Source organism: Podarcis melisellensis (genome assembly GCF_964234715.1).
Source record: "Podarcis melisellensis genome assembly, chromosome: 4".
NCBI lineage: Eukaryota > Metazoa > Chordata > Lepidosauria > Squamata > Lacertidae > Podarcis > Podarcis melisellensis.
In genome coordinates, this window is record NC_138531.1 from 71,447,739 (window position 1) to 71,469,692 (window position 21,954).

General features: G+C 42.2%; 1 protein-coding gene across 2 annotated transcripts in view; it reads left to right on the forward strand.

The window, feature by feature from the left end:
* Positions 1 to 21,928, forward strand: part of CMSS1 (cms1 ribosomal small subunit homolog) — a 174,613-nt gene extending 152,685 nt beyond the window's left edge. Inside the window, exons 1-10 of one of the 2 annotated variants that reach the window (XM_081908563.1) lie at positions 3,163 to 3,304; positions 7,663 to 7,763; positions 10,152 to 10,235; positions 13,435 to 13,564; positions 14,714 to 14,773; positions 15,727 to 15,829; positions 17,135 to 17,195; positions 18,018 to 18,105; positions 19,062 to 19,150; positions 21,710 to 21,928. In XM_081908563.1, the coding sequence (XP_081764689.1) occupies positions 7,734 to 7,763; positions 10,152 to 10,235; positions 13,435 to 13,564; positions 14,714 to 14,773; positions 15,727 to 15,829; positions 17,135 to 17,195; positions 18,018 to 18,105; positions 19,062 to 19,150; positions 21,710 to 21,793 (729 nt within the window). In that variant the 5' untranslated portion in view covers positions 3,163 to 3,304; positions 7,663 to 7,733 and the 3' untranslated portion in view covers positions 21,794 to 21,928. Of the gene's footprint in view, positions 1 to 3,162; positions 3,305 to 7,662; positions 7,764 to 10,151; positions 10,236 to 13,434; positions 13,565 to 14,713; positions 14,774 to 15,726; positions 15,830 to 17,134; positions 17,196 to 18,017; positions 18,106 to 19,061; positions 19,151 to 21,709 lie in introns of those variants that run through there. The other variant, XM_081908562.1, reaches the window with a different exon arrangement.
* The last annotated feature ends 26 nt before the right edge of the window (positions 21,929 to 21,954 follow it).

Below are 21,954 nucleotides of genomic sequence, written 5' to 3' on the forward strand. Positions count from 1 at the left end.
TTCCCTAGCCACTCTGGGCGGCTTCCAAAAAAATATTAAAATACTGTAGTACATCAAACATTAAAAGCTTCCCTAAACAGGGCTGCCTTCGGATGTCTTCTAAAAGTCTGGTAGTTGTTCTCTTTGACATCTGGTGGGAGGGCATTCCACAGGGAGGGCACCACTACCGAGAAGGCCCTCTGCCTGGTTCCCTGTAACTTGGCTTCTCACAGCGAGGGAACCACCAGAAGGCCCTCGGTGCTGGACCTCAGTGTCCGGGTAGAACAATGGGGGTGGAGGCGCTCCTTCAGATATACTGGACCGAGGCCGAAACAGACACCTAAAGCTAATCCAATAGAGCCTTCTTGCTACACTCAATATTGTTCTGAACTGCCCCACCCCACTCCTAGCATTGTTTAAAACAGCCACTTTTTTCCTTTCAGTGCTCCTCCCTTTGCACTGTGCTCAGACCTCTCCCTCTTCTGCTGCCTCATGTGAGAGAGATGAAGAATTCAGAGCTCTCACATATTCCATAGCACCATAATACAATGAAGGTACTTTACTCAAACCCCTGCCATTGTTTAAAACCACCATTTCTCTCTCAATTCTTTCCATCCTTCTTTACTTAAACTTTGGCTGCCAATTCTCCCTTTTGCTTTTCAGTGGGCCTATTTTGACTCCAGTCCTGTCACTACTCAGTCACCTGGAAAAAATTCCTATCCTGGATGTGTAGCCATTGGTGGCATTGTGGGACTTGGTCATAGTGCACCTTGCAGGCTATCCTGCATGCGATATGAATTCTGTAGTTAATGTTTCACGCAAGATAGATTGGGGAAGAACCAACATCAGACTTACATTGTTTTAAAATAGCTCAGTCAGAATAGCATGAATCTCTTAATCCAGGTTTGGGCAAAAGATTCTTGCATTGCAGGGGATTATGGTCTCTTCCAAATTCTATGATCCCTGTTGTCCACCAATGTATTTTTAAATTTGCAAAGCATGCTCAGGATAATAGTTTAGGCCAGCAAGCAGCATGTGTGGTGCTTACCTGGACAGGGCTCGGGTAGGGCAGAATGCTGGCGAAGTTCAGGCTGTGCTAATAGAGCACTGAGAATGGCCTGACCAACTTGGAGCTTCTTAGGACGCACCTGCACAGTCCCAGTCTTGTTGCTGCCTTGACCAATCTTAGCCCTGTCCAAGTAAGCATCAGTGATGCTTGTGTCTGGAGGGCAACTCCAGCTCGCCACACACACTGCTACTGGTGAAGGTTTATTCAGCGATGCTGCTAAACAACATTAGAAGTGCCATACAAGATCTCGCCAAGGGCCTCTTCCTCATTCATTCATTCATTCATTTTTGCAATAATGCTAGCATTCAGGAGACGTTAGGTAGTTCACAATAAATTGACTCATGATCCACAAATGGAAGGAAGATTGCCTTATTATACAAGATTACTGGCTTTATTACAATGGCTAAGATCCATATAACCAGTGGATTAGCATTTGTAAACCAGTGGATTATACTTGACAATCTTTTAAACTGTATGCCCACTTAGTAAACTTAAATAATAAGTTCAGTATGCCCATTATATACCAAGATGTCACACCACAGCATTTTGAGTATTTACTTTGCTCATTTTGTTGTGGAAGAAGTAAGGCATAGCATCAATCATACATATGAGAAATGAACTCTCTTTTAAAATATGTCTCACCTTATCTGAAGGTGGGGTGGCAAGTGGGTCCACTGTAATTTTGTAGTTTGCCTAAGATATTCCAATGATGAGGCATCATGGAAGAAATCCCCTTATAGGATCCCTTCCCTCATGCATTGAATCAAACTGTTATTCTGGAATTGAAGTTTCACTGCTGAATTCTCATCTGCCTTGGACAGGATGAAGACTGGGTGCTAAGCAACTCATTGACCTTTAAATACCAGCTGTTTTGTTTCTCCATCTTAACAATTTTCTGTGGGAACTGCCACAATGGTAACAAATGATGCCTGAACTGTTGCTCGTGGCCCTTGAAGCAGTTCAAACCCAGCTGAAGAAAGGAAAGACTCTCTGGTGTGCAAGTGTGCTATTGCATTGCCCTTGTCCTTTCAGAGCAAATACTTGGGTCCAGGTGAGCCAAGTAATTAAAGAATCAACAGCAGTGAAACTCATAATGGAAAGCTGTGAAGTTCCAAAATAGTGGATTCTTTGAGACACATCAGCACCAAAAAACTAAACTAAACTGATTCAGCCGTAAGGCCTTCCATAAAGAGCTGCAAAGGCTTTGTTTTTCGTTTCTTTTTAGAGATATTAGCCACTTCATAGAACTGCAGTCTTTAGCATTGTTCAGTTGGGAATGTATTAGAGTGGACATTATCCTAGGAATTTCTGGTCAGGTTGAGGTGGTGAGGTCTGGGGCAGAAGGGGAAAGGATGAGGTAGCAGGTGCCACACATCTCACAACCTAATACACCTCTGATGGTATTATTTGCTTCAGATCTATTGCCATGAAACTGATGCTGTAGGTGAAAAGCTATACCTGTTCAAAAGTATTAAGACATAATCTATATCCACAGACATGCACTTTATTTCCTCTACCTGAGGATTCTAGTGACGTAATATTTCCATTTCTATTAATATTTTTCCTGCCGGTCAGTGAAAGTTTATAGACAGGGATGAACTTCGGCACATAATTATTTTGTGTGTTATTTACACAATAGGATAGGAAACCTGTAATATCTCTAATCAAATAAACAAGATTACATCCAAAGCAGAATTGTTATCATTTATATTTAGAAACCTCACACTAAAGGCAAATGTAGTACAATTTGTTACACTGAACATCCACACAATTTCTCTAAAATGACATTAGAATAGAAAACCTTACCATATTTGAGAAGGCAGCTTCCTGGCTAATTTCCTTTTTTCCACCCCTTCACAAAGGACAAATCCAGGTCAGCAAATAAAAATGTCTCTTTACAGAAGTGAAATTCTACTTGAGCTTTATCTTCTGAGCACCCAGAGCACTCATTTCAAAAAGCCACACAGTTTGCTCCTTTTGGAAGCTTTGGAACAGTTCCCCTCCCTTTGTATTGGGTAGGTTTAGATCCAGCAGTGTAAGATCCAGGGACCTGAGAGACAGCACTGCAAAGAAGAGATGGGAGGGGGCCAACACTGGCACTGATTTAGACCAAACTCTAAATATAACGCAACCCACTTTCCATGCTTCGCTCTCCAAATACTGACCTTGCTGGAAAGCTGACCTCTCCTCTTGTCATTCTTTGCAGAGGAGATAGGACATAATGCAAGTAGCAGACATCTGCTTGCAGCAAGCCAGGTATGGACGCTATCTCTATCGCAACCGCATCCTGCTTAATTTCTGTCTGTGTGCATATTTTTTAAAGGGGTATTCTCAGAGGAATGACTGCTTCCAGTATTTCCCCCCTTCTGCTTTATTAAGTCTGGAAGAAAGGGGAAACTTCCCAGTGGAGAAGCCCATAGCATTTCCCCTTTTAGTCAAAACAAGAAGCTAGTTTGACTGTGCTACAGTTTATATTAATGCTGCCCCTGTATGTAGGTTGAGAGCATGAAAAACTACCCTGCTTGATAAGAAACCATTCCTAGGGTGGTTGCTTAAAAGTAAAGGTAAAGGGACCCCTGGGCATTAGGTCCAGTCGCGGATGACTCTGGGGTTGCGGCGCTCATCTCGCTTTACTGAACAAGGGAGCTGGCGTACAGCTTCCGGTTCATGTGGCCAGCATGACTAAGCCGCTTCTGGCGAACCAGAGCAGCTCATGGAAACACTGTTTACCTTCCCGCCAGAGCAGTACCTATTTATCTACTTGCACTACGTGCTTTCGAACTGCTAGGTTGGCAGGAGCTGGGACCGAACAATGAGAGCTCACCCTATCGCGGGGATTCGACCGCCAACCTTCTGATCGGCAAGCCCTAGGCTCTGTGGTTTCACTCACAGTGCCACCTGCGTCCCAGGGTGGTTGCTTAGTCATTGCCAAAAAAAAAGGAGGAAAGGCATCACACATAGAGAGGACACAGGCTTGAAAACATTTGCAGATGCTAATTTATATGTATAGATGCTGGTCTAGAAATAATTACTATAATTTAAGCTGGCCTCTACCAAGCTGGTGTCCTCTCCTTCCGATATTTTGGCCTACAGCTCTTCCTATACCTGGCCATTGACTGTGCTGGTTGAGACTGATGAGAGCTGGAGCCCCAAACATCTGGAGGACACCACTTTGCAGGAAGCTGCTTTATACAGAAATGCCTCTCATCATGATATGGAAGACCATGACCTGAGGAACTGTGTGCTTGCTGAGTCTGCTGTTCAGTGGTATAACTCTTGGTGGGTGACTTCAAGGTGGGTGCACTCCCTTCCTATGGCTCTTAATCTCTAAACTGGACTTGGGCTAGGCAGCCCTCCAAACAGAGAATACCTTCAAGCTGAGAACTGTTCTCTATAAAGTAGTTGAGAGGCATCTAAAGTACAACCTTCAGAGAAGAAGTATGAGTAATGTAACCATGTGGTTTGCAGGTCCTGGATTATGCAGATGCTTTGATTTACTGTTCTCAACCATGGGCACTGATGAGCTTCTCCCTAACCTCAGCTTGCAATTTCTCAAATAATTTAGAAGCTGAGCAAGAGTCTCACACATGCTTGTAGATAGGAGGGACTGCTTGTCAGAAGCCCTCTTGTGTATCCCAAATACCCCATAAATATATCTAGTTGGGACCAGGAAACAGGTTTCTTTGTAGCTGTATTCAGGCTCTGGAATCGGCCTCTCTCCCTCTCTAATGGCTTTCTGTAAGATGGTCAAAACCTTCCTTTTTAAGAAGGGTTTGGGGATCATAAATGGCTGTCCTCTTTTTGAAGTGAATTTAGTTAAACTAACTTATTTTTTATGGCTGTAGTGTTTTTGTATTGCTGTTTCAGTATATTATGGCTGCTTCGTTTTATTTATAGCCATGACATTGTGTTTAAAATTGTTACATTATTGATTTAACTTATGTTGTTAGCCACCTTGGTCTTGTTGAGGAAAAGTGGGATATACAGTGGTACCTCTGGTTGCGAACAGGATTCGTTCCGGAGGCCCGTTTGCAACATGAAAAGAGCGCAACCCGCAGCGGCGCATCTGTGCATGCACAAGTTGCGATTCAGCACTTCTGCGCATGTGCGTGACGTCATTTTGCGCTTCTTCGCATGCGTGTGCGGCAAAACCTGGAAGTAACCCTTTCTGGTACTGCCGGGTCGCTGTGGAACGTAACCTGAAAGAACATAACATGAAGCAAATGTAGCATGAGGTATGACTGTAAATGTTTTTGATGGAAAAAATATGAAGGGTAAGTATGTTAACCTCTATTTAAAGCAGACAAAAGACATAGATAGCTGTGTTGATCCTTTGGGAGTGGGGGAGGTGGAATCCAAAAACCAAAAAGGTTTATTAAGACCAACCATAATGTCAAGAAACAATGAGTAAGCTTTTAACTTCTCCATAAGGCTGGATATTAAACCAAACCTGGGATCAGGAGGGCGAAAAAGTTGGGCTTGGTGTTGGAGCCCCAAAGTCTGCAGTTTCTGTCAGTCTTAAAATGGAATGCAGACTTAATTACTCTCTGAACCTCTGCGATTTCAGCTGTTCCCAAGTATTCCCTGCCTCTTTTGTATGTTTGCTTGTTTGTTTAGTGTTGCTGGGGAATATTAAACTTAGGGTGATCTACATTGATTTGTTTTGTAATGTACCATGTATCAGTGAATGATTGCTTGTCTCCACATCAACACCACTTATAATACATTAAGGGAAATAAAAGAAGCAATAAAAATTAAAATGATGTGGACCACCTCAATGGAAGCTCATGGGCCACAGTTTGGGGACCCCTACTCAAACTGACAGCTTTCTGTACCATGAAGTAGCCCCTCAAAGTATGACTAGCTGGTTTGTTGTGTAAATCTATTGCAAGCTGCAGACAGAGTTTGTCATGCACACATGGCTTTTCCATTCATTTCCACACAGAAAGCCAAAGGATATCATGTGTGGTCACCTACCTCTGTTCAAATTAATGGGGAGCCCTGCACACATAGCCCTGGAGTACCTTGCAGTATGCCTAGAGCTCTAGGTTGAGGCACATAGCTGGTATTATATGTCAAAAATCAGCCTTGTACTTATCCAAAAATGCCAGGCGAATTTCCCGGGGGAGAGCATTCGCCACATGGGGAGCCGCTTGAGAAAGGGCCTTTTCTCTTGTTGCCACCCTCCAGACCTTTCGAGGAGGAGGCACATGAAGAAGGGCCTCAGAAAATGATCTCAGGGTAGGTTCATATGGAAAGAGGCGGTCCTTGAGGTATTGCGATCCTGAGCCATTTATATGCCAGTATGAATTTTCATGGTGGAACAAAGAACAAATAGAAGCTGAATATCACCTTTTTACCTGGCTGCAGCAGGTGAGATGGGACAACAAGACCTACTCCTTCCCCTTATCTGAAAAAAAGATGCCCTTTCTCTCCTTCCCTTCCTGGACTCCCTTAGTCTTGCTGACTTTTTCATTTTTCTGATCATGTCAGTTAGATGTTAAGCCCAGAGGCCTGGGTTGTTGTTGTTGTTTTAAGTCTGTACAGTATATAGCAATTTTAGCCATTTAAACTGCAAATAATACCTTTCAAAACCAGAATTCAATCCTGATATTTCTTCCAGATTAAGTAACAGTTTATTGCATTTGAACTGTGGGAAGTTTGTACAGGAGCAGGAAGCATTTAATATATTGCTATGGGGTGTCTTGCTCAGATTCATGTAATTAAACCATAGAATTGTAGAATTGGAAGGGACCATGGGAGTCATCTAGTCCACCCCCCTGCAATGCAGGAATATTTTGCCCAATGTGGGGCTTGAACCCATGATCTTGAGATTAAGCGTCTCATGCTCTGCCAACTGAGCTATCCCATGATGCTGAACTTGTGTCATTCCAAGCTGAAAAGAAGTTGGAGGGTATTGCATACTGCAGTCCAGTTCCAAAGTAAAGATGGGCAGTTAACAGGTGGTGCATTGTTTGCAAAGTTGTATCCTGGAAGCCATTTGTCTACTTTTAGAGTTCTATAATGAGCAATCTACAAGCAGATACAGGAGAAGAGGCTATTTATGACTCTGCTTTGGGGGCACCTCCCTCTCCGCTTTCTGAACATGCCAAGTCAGGATTTATAAAGAAATGTTAAAGTTAGCTGTCAGATTTGCTTGGCAAGCTAGAGAGAGTACAAAGTCTCTAGGTTACAGTATGCAGAGGGTATCTTGGGAAGCAGTTGACTCAGCATATGGATACCTGGATAGAGCAATACAAATATATTCCAGTGCATAGTGAATGCTGCATTGCAAGTGAATTTTGAACCTCTGGATCATGTTGAGTGTTCCTCTGGAATCTGATAAACTGGTATTCCTTCCATCTCCCAACCCCCCCTCCCTGTGCAGTACAGGGAATGAAATGTTTCCCCTCAACCATAATGCCCCCAAAATATGTAAAAGCCACTCGATTTTTCTTTTCTTTTTCTTTTGGCCAGTGGAGGAGGCATTGCACATCCAAACTGATAGGCACTCAAGCCCCCAAGTTTACTACTGGGGGAAATAATTGCATCAGTGTCATTTGATCAGAATGCAGAACAGTGGATATGTTTTTGAGATTTACTTTTGCCTTTAGGTCTGTCACCTGATGCCTCTTCGGAAGAATGTGCTGGCACAAGTAAAACAGAGCAGCAACATACAACCCCTATGCCACCTACTTCAAAGAAAAGAAAACAGGTTGGTTGGTTTTATTCTCACGACTACCATGCAGAGTAGATGATGCATAATGAAAAGTAGGCAATGGAATTTCTGTGCTGCTTGTTGGGTAGAATCCAAATACTTGAGTTTCTGGGTATAGCAACTCTACTAGTTGGTACTTGGTTGGCAGCTCTACAGTTCAGCATTTTATCTATCACCAGTTTAGTGACCACAGTGTGCAAATGTCCACAGTTATGCTGTCTGCTGCCAATGGGAATTGTAGTTCAAAACATCCAGAGGGCACTAGGTTGTGAAAGCTTCTTTAGAGTTACAGCACTAGAAAAAAGCAGTGTGGACTCTGAAGTGTTGGGATACTGCCAGGGAGATAGAGGCATCAGGCCTACACTATATCCTAACATGAAGCATCTTGTCAAAAACTGCAAAGACCTCTTAAAGTCTTTTGCATCTTAAATTGGAGCACTTGAAAAATCCAAAATAATTTTTGAGTGGGCAGATGGGGACAAACATTTCCCTACCAAAAGCTAGCAGGTATGGAATTTACCAAGACATACTGCCTGTTTTGCAAAGGCCTTTGGCTAAAAGCAAAAAAAAATTTTTTTAAAGAAAACCTGACTACCTTTTAAAATTAATTTGTTACGTTTTAGTATATACTGCTGTTTCAGCCTGTTCAAGCTGATTTTCTGCATCAAAGCTTTCTTTTAGAACACTATATTTCTGTGTTGGTGACATCTCAATGTCTGGAAGGTGAGGGGAGCAGATTTTGAAATAAATGTTGCTTTGAAGACCAGTCTGAAAACCCGTTCTTCCAGGAACTTTGCATGTGCTGTTGCCAAAAGTTAGACTTCGGGAAATACACCCACAGTGCTGAACGTGGCACTGCCCTCTGATGAGTGTGATGAGCACTCCAAATTTCAAAGCTATAGGGGTGGGTAGGATTGTCCATAAAGCTGGACCATAAAGAAGGCTGATCGCCGAAGAATTGATGCTTTTGAATTATGGTGCTGGAGGAGACTCTTGAGAGTCCCATGGACTGCAAGAAGATCAAACCTCTCCATTCTGAAGGAAATCAGCCCTGAGTGCTCACTGGAAGGACAGATCCTGAAGCTGAGGCTCCAAGACTTTGACCACCTCATGAGAAGAGAAGACTCCCTGGGAAAGACCCTGATGTTGGGAAAGATGGAGGGCAGAAGGAGAAGGGGACGACAGAGGACGAGATGGTTGGACAGTGTTCTCGAAGCTACCAGCATGAGTCTGACCAAACTGCGGGAGGCAGTGGAAGACAGGAGTGCCTGGCGTGCTCTGGTCCATGGGGTCAAGAAGAGTCGGGCACAACTAAACGACTAAACAACAAAGGATTGTCCAAGGAGTTTTATAGCGATTCTCCACCAGTCCCAAAGTTGGGAGGAAGGCCTCTTCCTCTGGAAGAAGAAAAGCAGACAGGGTTGTCATTGAAGGCACTTGGAGCACCAGTGGGAAGTGGCACCTAACAGGGTATGCTTGTCCCATGAAGCCTTTCCCTTGGAAAAGATGGCTGGGTGGAACATTCAGTGCTGCTTCTGGAAGACACCTCACCTTCAGGCAGCAAGGCCTAACAGTGCATGCTTCAAACACACCTCTGGCCTTTCTCTCTGGAAGTGCAGGCCAGGTGAGGAGGGTTCTGCCAACAAATTGTTGATTCCCAATAACCATATACACATCACTTCTCAATGTTGCTGCCGTGGGTCAGATAAATGGCTTTATTCCATTGCAGATCGCTTCTAATCATTGTGACCCTTCTTGGCCTCAAATTAAGCGAAAATTGTGAAGGGTAGCATCAGATACTCTTAAACTGGCAGGGTGCAGAAGCAGATTTTCAATATGTTCCTTTAAATGTACACCCCCACAAAAAAAACCCAGTCATGTGATGTTTTGTAAGGCACAGGACATGATTATACATTGAGAAAAGGTCATTCGCAAACAGTGCAGCAACAATCACTTTCTGAGTGCATTTTTCTTGTTCACACTATATAATTAATGCCAAGTTCTTTTAATTTTCTGTTGTGTTTAAAGCATGCAGTTAACCAGCTGTAAATTCCATATCTAGAATGGATGGAGTTCATTCATTATGTAACATGAAGCCAGTAGTTATTTGTTTGTTAAATGGTAAACCAGCCCTATTCCTGTTGTTAGTTCCAGCTTATCTCCAGCTGCAGTTTGCTTTTTGCTTCCACGGCCAGGCTGATTTGGACAGATCAAGCATGATCCAGAATCTGTTCATTTTTGGCAGATCCTTGCAGCCGAGACATGTGCTTAATTCCCACACACCAGCTCAGTTGTGTTTCTAAAGTGTTTTTAATGATGATGTAACTCAGCCCAAATGCTCAGCTTCTTTTCCTTTTTCCCCCTGCCCACCTTCCCAATCCGCAGGCTACAGAATGTTTCCTCGGTGCAGAAAAAGAGGACTCTGCGAATAAAAACAAAAGTGAAGCAAAGCCAAAGAGAAGAAGAAAGGTATTGACTCCTAACTGACATTGCAACATAGCAGCATAAATGCTTCTCTGGAGGCTGTTATAAAATGCTTCAGAATTGTTACGAGACAATACAAAACAAATGACTTTTTAAAAGCTTTAAAGTTTATCCCCACACCTTACCCTTTTAGTTCTGAGGGTTATTTTTCCGTCACTGAAAATCATTTTATTCAAGATAACTCCATCCTTGTTTTATCTTACTCCACTAACATCTTTGAGCTAAATCCCTGTGCAATATACAACTGAGTAATTCAGTGTAGGGAAGTGTTTTTTGCATATCACCCCAATCTGCACAGCAGTTCCAGAGGTTCCAGGCACTTACCCCAGGGTCTCTGTTTCCTTTAGTACAATGAGGCACAACAGAGACTATGGTGTCTTTCGGATATATGGTTTATTTGCATATATACACAACCCAATCCTGTGATAAAAGGGGTTCAAAGCATTGCATTCCAAGAGCCTCCTGTTTCTCCCATTGTGGCAACCTCCAATTCAAACTGTCAGTCCAAATTAAAACAGTAAAATTATTGGTGAAAACAGTTCAATACAACAATTTTAAACATTTTTTAAAAATTAAAGCAAGTGATATCTGGGTAGGTTTGTCTAAACAAAAATTAATACAAGAAGAGTACAGTGAAGGGACATGCCTTATTTGTATCATGTAAGGTTTGATTTAAAGAACAACATGAATAGCCATGAAATATATTTGAAGTGAAAACAGACATTGCAACATTAAACTTGTTACAAAAATGCTAATAAATAAAATCTCTTGTTCAAACCACTAGGGATAACTGTCTGCAAGTTATAAATCCAACATACTCCTATTGAGAAGGTAAAACATGAGGATCTTGTCCTTTCTGAGTTGATATATGGGTGTGCTCAGTTGCCAAAAACTCCCAACTTCTCAGATATAAGATTGTATTAAAAAAAAAAAAAAGCTGAGTTGATGCAGCACCAGGCTTTTAAGTTCTATTACTCTTTTCACTTATGTGTTATCTTAAAACTCTACTAATTTGTTGCACATACCAACACGGACGTAGTATCTTTACTCTTGATTCAACAGGCAGATGCAAGATACCCAAATTCTGTATCAGGAGTCGCTTGTCAAAGACCTACCAAGCTGAACTCAGCCTGCCAACCATGTCTGGAAGTCCACATGGGATAAAATAAGCTTCCTGTTTGTGTTACCTTCCTGGGAATCCAAAAAAACATGAGGTGTCAGGCACCTAGGCCTTCTATCTGATCCAACAGAGCTCTTCTTAGGTTCTTTCATAGAATTGTAGAGTTAGAAGGGACCCTGAGGATCATCAGCAAAGTAGAGTTATAAGGGACCCTGAGGGGTCAGCAAACTTTTTCAGCAGGGGGCCGGTCCACAGTCCCTCAGACCTTGTGGGGGGCCGGACCCACCCCTTCCCAAAAGGACCCCTCTGCCACCACTCATGCTGCAGCCGCCAACACCGCCTTGTCTTCGGCAGCGTCATCATTGTCCTCTGCCTCGGCCAATGGTCCGCAGGGCACAGAGCCCATGCTGCTGGCCTGGGCGGCGGAGGCAGCCTCCCCGCCACCACCACTTCCTCCTGCTTGGCTCTTGGCCATACGCAGCTGCCTCAGCAGGAAGAAAGGGAGAGTGTCGCCCAGAGGCGTCTGCAGCTTTGGATTGGCTGCAGGAGTTTCCTGCGGCCAATTCAAAGCCATGCCAGCATTGCCACCTGCCCAGAGGCACCCGCGGCTTCAGATTGGCTGCGGGAGCTTCCTGCAGCCAATCCAAAGCCACGCCAGCATTGCGGAAGTCAGTCCCCATGCGGCAAAGCCTCTGTGCCGCGCCGCTTTAGTGCGGAGACTGGCCAGGCAGGCGGCAGGGTCCGCAAGGTTTGCGAGCCGGATTAACGAGCCCAGTGAGCCGCATCCAGTCCCTGGGCCTTAGTTTGCCGACTCCTGATCTAGTCCAACCCATTTCAATGGGGGAATATGCAGCTGTCCCATATGGGGATTGAACCTGCGACCTTGGCATAATCAGCAGCACTCTATCCTGAGCTATCCAGTCTGTCTTAAACAGGCACTGGGTGCAGTTATCATACTTGAATATATATTCACAAGTTTCCTGCAAGGATGTAATATCCATGTTAAAAAAATGTTCCATTGGAAGGTTTTTGTTTTGTTTTGGAGACTGACATCACATCTCATTTTTGGTGCTTTCCAGAGCAATATTTGTAGCATTATAGCCCTGAATCCCAGAATGAACACGCTGTAAGGAAATAACAGCAAACGTCTCTGTGTCCCCACCCCCAATTCTTTCTTTTTAAAAAGCCTTTTGCTCTTTAGCATCTGGAATGAATTAGAAGCAAAATAATAAAACTTCCTGCGTGAAGAACGTTTCCTCCCACAGCTCTTTGAAGGAAAGGAATATATTCAGGTGTCCTTGTTCTTACCGTTATGGAATTTCTTGTTAATATCAGCATCACCCTCCAGAGTACCATTATTTTCCTGAAGGAATTGAGTGACTCAATGAATGATGTAATAGCGCCATGAAATAGTGCTCTTTCCCCCCACCTCCCGGCTTTAAGTGAAGTGAGTCCCATTGATCTTTGTCAGATTCTTATCTGCTTATGTATTCTATGTTAAACAAATGCAAAAGATCACTCTGAAAATTGCCCAGGAGACAATCTCTGCCCTTAAAGGAAAATTTTAATTTGTTGAATTAGAAAATGTAAGCATGGATGGTGCTATGGTCTTGAAGGCACAACAGTTCAGCTATCCCTTTCTGCTTGGAGATTTTTTTTAATGCTTGTTTGGGAAAATCCCATAGAAACTTGATGAACAGCTGAGCAGAGATTTGGGGGATGGTTGAGAGAAATATGGATAAAAGCCTCCCATTTGATGTGACTTCACATTCTTCAGGCCACTGCAGAAGCTATATGCACGAGCAAATATGTTAAAGCTGTTTAAATGTGCTAAAAAAGCAACAGCTTTTAGACAGCTTTTGCCATATTCATCTAAAGTACAGTATTCTAGACTGAATCCTGGTGTCTTAATCCATGTAGGCTACATAAGATGTCCCACATGTAAGGTTTTTGAAGACCTGTTGTTTTCAGGCTAGAAAAAGAATAGAAAACAGTGTATTTATCAGCAATAGTGGTGAAGATGGAATCGCTGTGCTGAATGTGCCTCTTCTTCTGTTTCTTTAGAAGAAAATTTCTGATATTCTTTCAAAATCATCTCCAAAACCAGGACTACCTGAAGACCTACAGAAACTTCTTAAGGAACATTTTTGTGCTAAACGTTCAGTGATTGAATTAGAAGAATTACAGTTGCCAGGTAATGAAATATATTATACAATGAAGGATATTATAAAAGATGCACCAGCAGAAAGAACAATAGGAATGTTAATTTGTAACACAACTGTGGCCTGGTTCGTTCACGCTAAACCGTGCTGCAACATTTAACTCTGATCCCAGCCGAGCAAAGTATCTATGATTTATTAAATATAGTTAAAGGTCAGTCGTTAACCAAGGTTTGTTCTTGGTTTATAAACCTTTGCTAACATTGACTATACTTTAGTGTGACATGCAAACTATGGTTAAGGAGTGATCACCACCCAAAAGCTACAGAGCCACAAGTGAAGAGCAACAGAATATTCAAACCAAACTCAAGTGACTGCTACTCTCACTGGTAGTATCCTGTGACATCAAAAACCAAGGTTTAAGTGGTTGTCTTCCAGGCACCTCACCTTTAACAATGGTTTAATAATCTCTTTTTATGTAAAGTGCCCTGGAAGCATGGCTGAGTGTAAATTCCTAAAGACAAATACCTAAATAAAATAAAATGCATTGAAAGAAATGGAACTGTGTATGATAGAGTGGGGGAGATGTTTTGGATCTCTAGCTGCTAACGAAAGTCAGCAATAACATACTTGTGTAAGCAGCAGGATTTCGCAGGATTTTGTAAGCTGCTAGCCGCTGGAGATACAGAATGTATAGCATTTGCTGTTGTCGGGTGAACCAGGATTTGGTGTGGGTTGCAGGAACTGTTCTGTATAGTTGAATTGTGCAGTTTTGTGGTATTGGTTAATGATTCAGCTCTTGAAAAAGAAAGCTGCAAACATTCCGCAGCATGCACAGCTGGTTAAGCAAAGCTATGTTTAAGGATAAGTTAGGAGTGGGCTGTATGGCGAGATGATTTTAGAAGGAATCTGGGTTGGGCTCAGTGCTTTTTTTCAGGGGGTACTCAAGAATACACAGTACCAGCACCTATTTTTCTAGGGGAAAAACACTGGTTGGGCTAAATGTTGTTCCCATCATTTGGCTAATCCGCTTTAAAGCTTCTTGTTATTAGCTCTGAGTGCTTGTGAAACTCTGCCTTTCCAAAGAGCACTTTACATGGCTTTTGGCAAAAGAGCTTTCCTGGAAGATTTAATCAAAGGTCTTAGTTTTAGCACCAAGCAACAATATTCTCTTGCGGTTTCAGATGCCTGTTTCCTCCCTGCAAATGACCTCACCCACAGTTTTTCTTCCTACCTGAAAGAAAGTGAGTAGCTCATTGGTCTGAAGGTGTTGTGTGCATATAACTCTCATGCCTATTCTTTTCCTTAAAGGATTATAATCAAATTCAGATTTCCATTATTAGTCTAAATAAAAATGTTTCTTATTCTACTGTTTTAACATGGTTTGTTTTGGTCCTTTATTGATTTACAGCAGAAATGGTTATTTTCTTAATGTTCAGCAACAAACTTGCTTCCTTTAGGTACTTGGTGGTGGTTGACAATAAAAATTTTGATGATTAAAAAGCCAATAATACATACCCATTTACTCACTGCAGTCCAATTATCAACAGGTTTGTGCTTGAAATCATCACATTTCTCCCCAGTTCTGAACTGGTATGAACAGTGTTTGGAAGGGTTTTAAAACCAAGCTTTCATACTTGAAAATATCTAAGGGAGCCCTTGTGCCAGATAGATTTATAGAAAAATGGAGTATACATACAAATCATAAAAACAAAAATTACTTGGATAATATACAATGATATATATTGTGGTCATAAAACTGGTGCAATATTTAGTTCTATAATATTTATAATATTTATGTTTATGTGTGGTTTTTAAAAATTTACTATTATATAGCAGAGTAAGGTGGAACTTAATCTGTAGTGTTTGTTTTATACACACGTACACACAGAGAGATAAAGAGATCAAAACAATATTATGCTATGGTCATTTGGGAGATGACACAGCTTGTCCAGTGTCTCTTGACATTTTCAGTGGTCTTGCTTGGCCATGCCGTTTAACGCTCACCTACCTGCCTGGAGTGATTACGGTAGCTTTGGAAATTTATTTATTACAATGTGGCTTTTACAAAAGTCAAACAAAATTAAAAGTTTGCCTGCTTGCCAGTAGGCACGTAAGCACCATGTTCTCGTGCAATTAGTCATTGCTGTACATTTTGCATAACTGCTCCTGCGGCATGTCGTCCTCCCCACTGCAGTCTGCCCCAAATGGGCGAAACTCCGTAAAAACCACATGGAGAAGAAGTCGGTGGTGATGATGATAATCTGCAGCTCCGCTCTTCGCTGTCTGGAACTCATCAAGTATGTCGTTAAGCGATGTAATAGAAGCTGGCACCCTTTTCTGAGGTTTTGTCTGAAACCACGGAATCGCAGGCAAAACCCGGGCACTGTCTGTCCTCTGCTAGCCTACAAAGTCACAGATGTATTTGCTCAGGCAGCTTCCCTACACTGGTAGCTTCCTTGCCTAGCTCTAGCATGAATATTTCAAGTCCAAAATAGCATTTTGCATTTTTTAAAAGCATCTTAACTTGTTGCACATGGTGTCTTGTTAGTTCTGGGAAGCATTAAAAAGATTAGTCTCCATCTAATGCATTGGGATGCTACAAATGTATTGCACCAGTACCACTTCCACTCCTTCCTTGGTTGGTTTGGTTTTATATGTGTGGTTTTATTAAAGAGAAGGGGAAGAGTGATAAACCACCAAGGAGGACAGAGGTCATTTTAATAGGTGTGTACAGAATAAATTATAGCAGATGGGGTTTTATTTGGGGGTGCCCCCCCCCCCGCCGCATAAGGTGCACTTTCTGAATTTTCCAATTTTTCATGACAGCTGGAACCTATGCTAGTTTAGAATATTTGTTCATATATCCCAATATTGGATGTTCTGATTAGCAGCAGCTCTTAAAAGTCTCACACAGAGAGAGGTCTTTTACATTACTTGCTACTTCAGATGAAGCTACTTGTATTTTTAGATAAAGATATTAAATATGGGGCCTTCTGCAAACAAAGCATTGCTTTACCATAGCTCTACCACCGAGCTATGGTCCCTCTCCCCATATTTTTTAGTAAAAGGTACATCCTTCTCCCCTATTGCATAAGTTTATCCGGATTTGAATCCTGAGCATTCTCATTCTTCAAGCAGAAATCATGTCCCTAGGCCAAGAAGTCTGACACCATTAGTGAAGGTACAAGATTGCTACCACCTAGAACAGAGGTGGGGAACTTGTGGCATTCCAGACACTGCTGGACTCTCAATTCCCACCATCCCTGTCTATTGGTCTCACTGGCAGGGGCTGATGGGAGTTGGAGTCCAACAACTCTTTTGGAGATCCATAATTTCGCCAACGAGAGAGAGAGAGAGAGAGAGAGAGAGAGAGAGAGAGAGAGAGAGAGAGAGGGGTAAAACAAAAACCTGACCGTGTGTCTCATGTTGTAGGCTGGAGTTCAGCAGGCATTCCCCAGGGCTGGAAACACTGAGGATCATTACAATTTAATAAACTTTCCCCTGGTGCATTCATTCTTTTTGTACTTGAAATACATCAGTTCCTGTCCTCGTTTTATTTTCAGTTCTTTTATTTTCTTTTTAAAAAGTATATTCTGTTCTAGGTCAATGGCAGCATTCAAAGGAGATGGCAAGGTGATGAAGATGTTTGCAAAACACATAAAGGTAAGCGCGGTTAAGAGATGAGTTTATTTCTATAACTATTTTCTGTTCACTTGCCCTTTGGGTGTCTCAAAGCTCTTCTAACTACCTCTACCTCCCCCTTCCACCAATTACTAGTCTGCTAAGAGATCAGCAAACGGGATACTAGCCTCTTGGGCTAGTAAAAAAGAGACAGGCTTCTACCATGCAGGGAAGAGGAAGAGGGAAAGATCACTCTAGCTCCCTCTGCTAGCCTTCTTTTTTTTATGCTGCTCCTGGAGGAAAAGCCTTTCCTCCTTCATCTAGCACAGAAACCAAGTGGTATGGCAGAGAAGGGATGTAACAATCCCTTTAGCAAAATGGCTAAATACAGTGTGTAGTTGCCTTCATGTGCTAGCTGTGTCCAATAAGTATATTTCCCCTGCTTAGTCCTAGACTAGTTACTGCAAATTCAGTCTGGTGCTAACTTTATAAAGGCAAATACATTATGCATGTTAACTTCATACAGATGTACATTTCTTAATTCCACAGCACACTGGTTTTTCAGTTGTTTGTAGGTGGTGGTGGAAAAACGTCCATTATGGAAAAAGGTGGAAGCATTGAATAGCACATTAAAAGAAAACAAATACTGTTTATAGTTAGTAGGCTTTAGTTGCTTTCCTTTTCCCCTTGAAAAGTTTCCCACTTAGCTTCCTTTCTTTTCCATGGAGTAATGCAAAACGTCCATTGGTCTAGAGATTTCTTCAGATGTCTTTTAAATATTTGAGAAGGAACTGGAAATGTATATAGTTGTTCTCTCCCCCGCCTCCTGCAAATGCTACGTTTTTCTTTGTTTCCATCAAACAGATACAAGAGCAGGTGAAGATGCTGGAGAAAGGGGTCATCCATGTGGGTGTTGGGACACCTGGAAGGATCAAAGCACTCTTAGAGCAAGGTAAGGCTGTGTTGCAGTAATGAAAACAGAGCATTTCCCCACCCCAAGAATGGTTTCATGAGTCTGTATATTTGATCATCTGTGGCAGCCCATGTTTGCATGCCACAGTAAGCCAAGAATCTGTGCTTAATAAACAATGATTATGCACAAGCCGCATACAGATGCACACCCTTCGTACAAGTGGGTAAGCAAACTGGGAAAGGAATAGCTTACACCTGCACAGTGCGCTTAGCACAGTCAGACTGCAGTGAAGCTCTTTGCCTATGCTATAAAGGCATCAGGTTGAGCCTTCCTGGGAAGACCATTCCACAAATGGGGTTCATCCCCAAAAAGGCCTTTTCACTTGTCATCTGCTCCCCCAGCTTCAGAGGAGCGTCTCCAGAGTTGATCTCGGTGTGTACGGGAAGGTTTATGTTATAGAAGGGGGTACCATTGTTGCTCGTGCTCACCTTTTCTGCAGTTTAAAGCAGGAATTTGCACAATGGAGGGGCTGGAGTGTGCAACCCTGTGGCTTCTACCCAGTCGCTTAACAATGGTTGAGCAAGAGCCAGCATTACATCATTTTCATAATGCTGCTTATGACACACCGCTTTGGGAATTTGAACAGAAAAGTAGTTTATAAATAATAAATCATCAGCGTAATAAAAGCACAGTTCTTGCGTTTTTATGAAGTAGAAGTTTGGGGAATTAGTTGCTGGCAGATACTTGGGATTAGCATGCCAGTGGCCATTCTGCTTTTGTGTTTAGCTATTGAATAGGCACAGGACTGATTTCATAGCCAGGAACTTGCAGCAGGGATCTTTCTTTATTGTCCACTAACCAAGAAGGGCAGGACTCAATATGCAAAGACTAACTGCCTGGGGATTGATTGGGCAGCAAAGAATTTTAAAAGCCCAGTATCATTTTGATAATGCACTTGTCACGCTACTAACAAATGTCTCTTACTGTCTCCTCAGATGGTCTTAGCATGACATCCTTGAAGTATGTCATCTTGGACTGGAATTGGAGAGATCAGAAGTTAAGAAGATTAATTGACATCCCTGAGGTGCCAAGCAATAATATTTAACAAGTAAAAGCCTGTTCTAGTTCACATTCTAGAAATGCAAGTGGGGAAAGGGACTTTTTACACAAACTCACATCATAATTTTAGTTTTCTAATCCGAGGCTTAAGAGATACATGCTGGGCCATTGCACACATTTTGTGAGGAACATGGGCTTGTCACTACATGGGTCAGCTGGTCTTTACCTGGTGCTGTGGTGCTGAAGGGATCTGTCTAACTGAAGCAGGAGAGGAAGTATATGCAGTAATGTCTTGGGCTGCCTCTCTCTTCAGGCTCTGTGGCATGCTTACCTTTCCTGCTGTGATTCTCTTTAACACCTCAAGCATTCATTTTCATTAAAGTCAAGTTCTATTTATTTCTCTGACACCTCCTTTCAAATAAGCTATGTAGGAAAGCAGAAGCGAGTACTCCTGCTGCTTTCAAAAAGTTACAGACCATAGGATTTTCAAATAGAGTGTCTAACAACAACAACAACAATCTGTTAGAGGTAAGCCTGGAGAACAGAACAAAAATTCTTCTAGCAGATTTCACATATGTACTTTGTTAACTCCAGCCCTCTCTACCTAAGGAGGACGAAGCAATTTGATATCTAACACTTACACTTACCTTCTTTTGAAAAAACACAATTCCATAATAGGGCAAATCCTATAAAGTGAATATATGAATATATGGTAGCTTAGTGGGAAAAATTGTACTTTTAAGGCTGTACTCCCAAGCAAACTTTTCCCCCTTTATTACATTTGAAATTTTAAAAAGTACAGTTGAAAAGTAAAAAATACTTTACAAAACTGGTGACATGCAACTGCATAGATGTATATACAGGCATCACATGATTTATACCTATTTTCTCCTGTGCTGCTGAAACCAAAATTAAAGATTGTGTTGATTAGAATACGATTATATCCCACTAAAACAGTCCAAAGCATACTTAACTTGGTATTAATCCCTCGGGTATGTTTAGGGTTGGGATGTGAGTGAACTGTGCTGATTGCTATACCTTGTAATTTATGGCAAACACTGTTCTGTATATGCTATCAAACCAGCAGGCCCTTAGCTACATCCTCGGTCAGAAAATGCCCTTTAATATGGAAGCGACATTTGCAGTAATGATACACCAAGAACCATATGATGCATGAGATGCCCTCTGGTGCAGCGAATCCATTCTATCACACTTTTCATAAGCTGGTTAACAAACCAGGAAAGGGCAAGCGTTGTGTTATGTCTGACTATTTGGGGATGTGGTGTATTTGACCCAGGATTGCTAGCCCTCTTTAAATGTTGTTCACCTATAATTCCTGTTCAATTATTATTATTTTTTGTTTTGTTTTTGAAAAGCCAAAATCTTGGATTTAGAAGTAGCACTCAGCTTTTCCCTTCCTGGTTTCTTTACTTGCTTATGTGAAGTGAAGAATGAAGCAGAAACAATCAGGATCAATGCACTAGCAAGCAATCTATGCACAGTATGGTTGATTAACCCAAGGATAATTGTTATGTGTGAATGTGGCCAGGGCCTCTTTTGCACTAAGTGTTGAGTTTGACCTTTCCACTCCGAAGCCTTGTTTTACTAAGCTGTTGAAAATGTCACAATATAGTAAGCCCGTTGGTTTTCTCAATGTTCAGAAAAGTCAACTAGTAAAGATTGCCATGAATTTTCATAACTGAAGCGAGAAGGTGCCCCCTTGTGGCATTTTTCAATGTGAAATTATTACAGTAGCAGCTGATGCAGCTGGCAAAATGACTAATATGCCCGTGAGTTTTATTGAATTTGCTTTCCAGCCAAGATGCTTGTAATTGAAACATCATTTACTGTCAGTTACCCCGATGACCTTTCAAACAGGTATAGGTTAACACTTCCCTGCAGACAAGCTCAAGATTTTTTAATTTTTACTAGTCTGCTTAGCCTCCCACATGCAGACAGTGTTGCCCAGGCTGACTTGCGTGGTGGATCTGACAAACTCCTAATGCAGAAGGAACTGCTAACTGCCATGGGCAAGCGACAAGCTGCAAGTTTGCAGGCATGTTTCTTAACCAATGGTGTTTCATAAGTACATGTTTAATGAGGGGAGTGTTGTGCCAGTATTAAAAATAAGAGAAGGGTAAGGTATCAGCTGGCTGGAGTAAGTGAGTTCGTGAGAGAGACAGCACAATAAATGTTTGCATGGGGGTCTTGCAGTAACCTTCAAGGGCAGCCCAGAACATTATGCCACTGTAGGCAAAATGCCCTACTGCTCCCCCACAGATCCTGGCCCTCTCCCTGACAACACCATTGTGCCCAGATTGCCACTGGCCCAGCCACTGCAACTGTACCCTAAATCTGCAGCTGCACTTGCACTGCCACCATGATGCAGTGGGGGCGTGGCTTTTGTGGTGAGGAAAATGGTGGTGCTGCAGTGGTGGCACAGGTGAAGCTGCAGTGGGGCTGACAACTGCTGGAGTGGGGAGGAATGGGCAAATTAGCCTCCTGAGGCAAAGTTCTTCACCTCGCCTCATGGAAGCGTCGGCCTTGGTAACCTTAATCCTCTAATGTTTTATTTTTTCTTCAGATAAGGAAAGAAACCATTGAACTTCTGGAAATGGGACTGATCAAACTGTGCAGAGAGGGCTCTGTGAAAGTGGGACTCTTTTAGATATGTTTGCCCTTGAATTCAACTCATCCTTCAGTCTGCCCACGTTGAGGTTGCTTTTTAATTTTGAAATGCATATAGTGGAAACCCTTTTGTCACCCTCATTTCTTTTGCAATAAAGCTGGCTTTTGTATGGAGTCCTCTACTGAAATGTTCACATATAA